Below are 6,230 nucleotides of genomic sequence, written 5' to 3' on the forward strand. Positions count from 1 at the left end.
AAGCTTATTCATTAAACAACTGGTGGAAATTTACATGTCCTACAATTATGGCCACGACAATGACATCAAAGTATCACAGAGCTTCACGAATGGGATTTCATGGAGACTAATTCGTCGATATTTCACCGTGAAAGAAAAAGGAAAGAACGGCAAAAAGGAAACCAAAAAGTATCACGGAGCTTCATTGATCTGATTTCATGGAGACGATAGATATTTCACCGTGAAGAAGGTCACGAATGGCAATGTTCAAAGGAGGTCACGTGAAAAAGGAAAGTTAATAAAGGGAAAGAGAGGGTAAATTTGGAATTCCGAAAAAAAAAGAAAGGTTTACCGATCAATGTTTGCTATAATAGCAAATATTAAAAATGTGGTATATACAATCAGATTTTTTTCCATTTGTATTATTCAATACAAATTTCCTATAATAAAAAATCAAAATCAAAATGTGAAAATATCAAATAAAAATGTGGACTCCAAAATTTAATAGCGTGATATTAAATATTAATACGCAAGATTGAAAATGAAGCTACTGAATTCTTGATCAATCAGGAAAGCGGTTTTCTGTTTCGTGAAAACGACGACCGAAGCGAAGACCAGATAATTCCAGCTTCAAAAATCTTCAAAGTCTTCTTCTCTTCAATGACATTAGATTTCGAATCGATTCTCCGTCAATTTTTTCGGAATTCCATTTCAATGGCCACGATTGACGATACCAATTTTATCGCCTAAGATCATTCCTTAGGTTTCCGTGTAGAGTAACAAACTCAAGTCAATGCATATTCCCAATTCGGCACTTCAACTTTTAGAGTTGAGTCAAAATCTTCGCCGTATTGAGAATTCAAGACGAGGGTTCGGATTATTTTCCATCGAATTTGAAGATCTATTGTCAGAATTGAGTCTGTACGCCGGAACAGGAGAAGAATTAGACTTCGATTTGGGAATCAATGACAAGCTCGATAGAGGATTGCATCGATGTGAGTAAAACCCTAATTTTCTTGGGTTTTCAGGAAAATATACACGAGATTTTCAGGTGTGTTGCTACAGACGTTTCATTTTGGGAGTTACTGTTGATCTGAGGAGAAGAAGGGTAATCTTGTTTTCTGATGAGAATATGGGGGAGAGTGGAACTGCCTTGCATACTGCTATGAACGCTGTACAGGCACTTGGGAGAGGGTTTGATGTAAATTTTGATTCAAGGTTACTTTATTGTAAAGGTGTATCTGGTTCTACTATAGTTGAGATTGATGATGAACATTCTAGAGATATTTGTTTGTATGATGATGTAGTTTTGCTCAATGTTTCTTGGGACATCAAGAACTTCCAGGAGCCTATTGGGCATCGATCTTCTGGAATTTGTAGTTTCGATGAGGTAACTAATGAATTCTCCATCTTTTCATCCCCTAATCTAGGAATTGTTTCATATGTTGGACTTTTTTTGGTTAGTTTTGTACTCAGTTATAATTGACCAAGATGATTTTGGAACTATCGAAGTAGATTTTAAGCCTGGAATAGTGCATATACTGAGCTAATTGGAACGACGAGTGCAACAATTCGATCAAAAGTTGATTATAGCGGGTTTCGAAAAACTCCCTCATAAGTTATATCTATATTTATCTTGTCTTGCTGTTGAATAGTTGGATAAGGTTGCATCTGCATCCAAAATTTTTTGAATCTGGTGATACATACTCGTTGAAATTTGAAGTAACTCGTATAATACCCGTTACTCTATCTATGGCCAGTCACCTTTGTCATCTCTTCTAGATATAAACTACGTTTTAAAGTAATAAATGAAGCTTCTCGTTGGTAGTGTATTTAAAAAACGGGAACTTGGTGTCTCAACCATAGGAACTTGTGAATAACTGATGCATGAAAGATCGATTTTTCCCCCTAAATTGGTCAAGTAATCACTATAGGGCTGTTTGAGGTATTGAGTCAGTTATTATAGTTTGTGGGTTATAATAGAAATGAGTATAGAAGATGATTACAAAATAGTGAACACCGTAAACTATGAGGGATTTCAAATAGTTTTAATGTAAGCTAAGTGTGGATATGATAATTGGAAACTTCAACTATTATAATGGGAGACCCAGACATTGAATAGGCTATAATAGCTTACTCCACCTAAGGCAAATTGGGGGTCCAAACGCCCCCTAAAAGTTTTATCAAGAGTGCACCAAGAAGCTGGAAATTTAGTTGACAACCAGTTGGCTGCTCTCTTGTCAGCAGATATCCATAGCATCTTTATATAACTGTTCTTTTTTTTTTCCCCTCAGAAGACGGACTCAAATTCTTCTTTTGAACAATAACAACATTTTATTCAAAATTATGCTGTGTTGATGGTAAATTATGTATTAGCCTCAGCGCTATTTCCTGCGAACTGATCAATATATTCATTATTATGTACTTGCAGATGGTAGATTATTTTAATCAAAAGGATGGTCTTTCTGAAGGTTACCCATCTGGTAGTTTTAATAGTGCATTCGGCTTCACTGGTTTTAAGCAGATTGATGCTGCAGCAACAAAGAGCCTTTCCACTGACGGATTTTATATTCCACTTGCAAAATTTCAGTTTACAAAAACCCCATTGGTGTTGCAAGAAAATGTCAAGCGGGCTGTTCCAACTACTTGGGATCCACCATCCTTGGCAAGGTGGGAAACCTTCGCATTCTTGCAAGTTTAATGACAACAAAGCTTCTTCCTTTTCTTTAGTTTTTTTTTTTTCCCTCTTTTCTGGCAGCTTTATTGAGAATTTTGGGACGCATGTAATCACATCTATAACTATTGGTGGGAAGGATGTGATATATATTAAACAGCACCAATCTTCTCCTTTATCAACCATGGAGTTAAAGAGATATGTACAGGACATTGCAAACCAGAGGTTCTCTGACACGCAAGGTCAGATGGGTTCTGGAAGTATAAAACATAAGGAAAAGGTTATGATATCTCCTACAGTAAATTTGTTGGAACTCCGAGTTTTCTTTTTCAAATATCTTCTTTGCATTTAAATCCTGCAGGGTCTAGACGGTGGATTATTCAACAACCAAGGGGTATATCCTCAGCCCACTTCTGCTCCATATCTCACTGGAAAAGAAGTATGTGGAAATTATATAATTTATTCGGGGGACTGGTTTACACTCACTTAGACATTCATAATCTGTTTGACTTCTCATTTTGATCATTTTTTCATAAGGTGATATGGTTCAGCCATGTTATCCACTGTTAGAAAACATTTTACATGATTATTTGTCATTGTTTTGATTGCACGTGTAGCTCATGAATGATTTCAATCAATTGTGGATGAATAATTATTTCTTTTATTTTAATGAATTAGGACGTCACAGTCATATTCCGGAGGAGAGGAGGAAATGACTTGGAACAAAACCATGTCCGGTGGGCAAGAAATGTTAGGTCCTCCCCAGATGTTATTGAGATGACTTTTTGCCCAATAACTGCTCTCCTTGATGGTGTAGCTGGAAAGGAGCATTTAACTCGAGCTATTCTTCTCTATCTTGATTGTAAGAATATTTGTGCTCTTTACATGGTAATACATTTCAGAACTTGTATTTGTCTACATGCAATTCTGAAAATTTGATCTAGACGATTTCCTTTGCAGACAAACCTCCATTAGAAGAACTGAGATATTTTCTAGAGTTTCAGATTCCTCGGGTATGGGCTCCCACATGTGACACAATTCCTGGCCATCAAAGGAAAGAACCAGTATGCCCTTCTTTGCAATTCAGCATAATGGGGCAAAAGCTATATGTCAGCATAGAGCAGGTTTGAGCTTATTGTAGCTTTATTCACTTAAATGAATGATAAGAGATGGAATAACTTTTCAGAAATTGCACATATTTTAACCATTTGGATTAAGATTTTCTTTATTTAGACTCCATCCGTGCTCCTTCACTTTCATTACGTACTTTAAAACAAGTGAAAACAAAATAAGCAAAGGTCTTCTGATGTCAGAATCAGGATGTAGAGAACTGATTCCAAACATTCTTCATTCAGAATATTGGCCAGAGGGGCTCACTGCTCTTTCCAATATGCATCATGTTTTGTTTAGAATATAAGAGAATTGTTAAAAACATTGATATTGAATCCCTGTCGTTCTTCCTCATCACGCTTTCTCATCCACAGATTAATCAAGCTACGGCAATATAAAAAGAAAAGCTTTCCTTTGATCTTGATTTTAAACCTTTCTCTATAATCAGCCTGCGCTAGATCCAAAGGAATAGCTCATTTGGAATGATTTTTTAACTGCAAACAAATTATTTTAAAGCACTTAGAAATTCATTCCGAACAAGCCCGAAGTGTTACAGTATGCAGTATTCTCTTCCATCACACAGTCTTATATCTTCAGTGTGCCAATGTTTAAATCACTCTTCCTTTGCTCTATATATCCGACTCTTTGATGACGAGTTGATGCCCTTAAAATTTTGTATCCATCCAATCCACATGGACTGTTGTATTTGGATATCATAGAAGTTAAAATACATCCCAAGCTTCTTTTTTTTTTTCTTTTTGTTTTTTTGGTTTTCTTTTTTGGTGAAACATTCTTTTTGTGATAAGAGGATGTTGGCTCAATGCTAATGCAGATTTCGATAGGACGTAAGCCAGTGACTGGTATGCGTCTGTCTCTTGAAGGGAGCAAGCAGAACCGGTTAAGTATCCATCTTCAACACCTAGCTTCTCTTCCGAAAATTATGCACCCATACTGGGACACCCACGTTGCAATTGGTGCTCCCAAGTGGCAGGGACCTGAAGAACAAGATAGCCGATGGTTCGAGCCAGTAAAGTGGAAAAACTTTTCTCACATAAGCACTGCTCCTATTGAAAACCCTGAAACCTTCATGGGAGAGCTATCTGGTGTCTACATAGTCACTGGAGCTCAGCTTGGAGTCTGGGATTTCGGTTCAAGAAATGTTTTGTACATGAAACTTCTGTATTCTAGACTGCCAGGGTGTACAATACGAAGAATGTTATGGGATCATTTGCCTAACGACAAGTCGAAAAAACTAGTGACCTCTAGTGATAACAGCAGTAAAGTTGACGACTCGAGTTCAGGTACAAAAAGCATACAAGGCAACAAACTGGCCAAGGTCGTCGACACGACGGAGATGAGCAAGGGGCCTCAAGATTCTCCAGGTCACTGGTTGGTTACGGGTGCAAAATTAGGTGTGGAAAAGGGTAAAATTGTGTTGAGAGTGAAGTACTCCTTGCTTAACTATTGAGTTTGTGCTTTCTTCTTATAATGAGAAATGGGAGCCCTCTGGATGTTGTAGGTAGAAGTAGCATAGCTGAAGATAAAATGGGTTCATCAAACTCGTAAAAGGAATTGTTGCAGTTTGATGAACATAATCAAGTGGTAGATTAGTTGTTTTGATCTAAATTTATGGATCTCTAACATTAACTGGTGGCCAAATTATATATAGGTCTTAAAAGGAATACTTTGTTAATTGTGTGCAGGCTTTTGTTCTTCCTTTATTGTTCGATTATTGTCCGAGAATATACTCCTTGCATTATGATCATAAGTGTTTGATAGACATCAACCCCTTGTTTTAAGTTATTTTAAGGGTTCAAGGGTGTTGTGAATTTTTGGGAGTTGTGGAATTGTAGAGCCTATGGTGTAAGGTTTTGTTTTGTTTGTTTGGTACAAAAAAGGTAAGGAGAATCAAACCACAGACTTTTTGATTTTTAACTCATACATAAGTCGGTTGAGTTATGTTCGCTTTGGCCATTGTAAGTAGTTAATAAAGCATAAAATTGATGTTTTTAGTTGTTTGATCCATAAAAATTGTCTTACCAAATAAGAAATGAAATTCATGACTATAATCTCTCCAATAACTTATCGAGTCAAAACCCTCTTTTGTAGCCTATTAAATTTGTAATCTATATCAAAGAATTCTCCTCCAAATATCGCATACCCTTGCAATGCACATGAAGTACATAAAACTTGGACTTCATGAAACTTGGGGTTGTTTGTTGGGGTTGTTTGTTTGGCGGGATTCTACGATTTTTGTGAAATTGATATTTGGATTATGTATTTGTTTGCTAGGAATATTCAATACCTAAATGTCTTTAGATATCCTCCCAAATCATAGAATTTCAAAATTTCTATGTTAAGGGCATCTGTTTTTAGTTGAATAGATAACTAGGTATAATTAAATATATTCGCATATAATATAAACTCTATTTAAATTGTATAATATATAACTCAAAAAATTTTGAGT

The 6,230-nt window shown here is 36.1% G+C and overlaps 1 protein-coding gene across 1 annotated transcript; it reads left to right on the top strand.

Moving 5' to 3' along the window:
- Positions 1-509: 509 nt before the first annotated feature.
- Positions 510-5,456, top strand: LOC120073383 (MACPF domain-containing protein CAD1-like). The gene is made up of 7 exons (XM_039026215.2): positions 510-1,369; positions 2,411-2,649; positions 2,738-2,933; positions 3,015-3,092; positions 3,332-3,515; positions 3,614-3,777; positions 4,596-5,456. Exons 1-7 carry the CDS (start codon positions 1,112-1,114, stop codon positions 5,229-5,231), a joined length of 1,755 nt encoding a protein of 584 aa, XP_038882143.1. The 5' UTR covers positions 510-1,111; the 3' UTR covers positions 5,232-5,456.
- The last annotated feature ends 774 nt before the right edge of the window (positions 5,457-6,230 follow it).

The sequence above is a fragment of the Benincasa hispida genome, chromosome 3 (assembly GCF_027475165.1).
Source record: "Benincasa hispida cultivar pf3 chromosome 3, pf3_genome.v1.1, whole genome shotgun sequence".
In the NCBI taxonomy this organism is placed as follows: Eukaryota; Viridiplantae; Streptophyta; class Magnoliopsida; order Cucurbitales; family Cucurbitaceae; genus Benincasa; species Benincasa hispida.

Bases quoted from the DNA above. Each gene is read 5' to 3' on its own strand.
- LOC120073383 (XM_039026215.2), top strand. From the start codon at position 1,112: ATGGGGGAGAGTGGAACTGCCTTGCATACTGCTATGAACGCTGTACAG. The intron at 3,093-3,331 runs GTATGTGGAAAT...TTAATGAATTAG, and splicing joins CATATCTCACTGGAAAAGAA to GACGTCACAGTCATATTCCG. The intron at 3,778-4,595 runs GTTTGAGCTTAT...ATGCTAATGCAG, and splicing joins TATATGTCAGCATAGAGCAG to ATTTCGATAGGACGTAAGCC.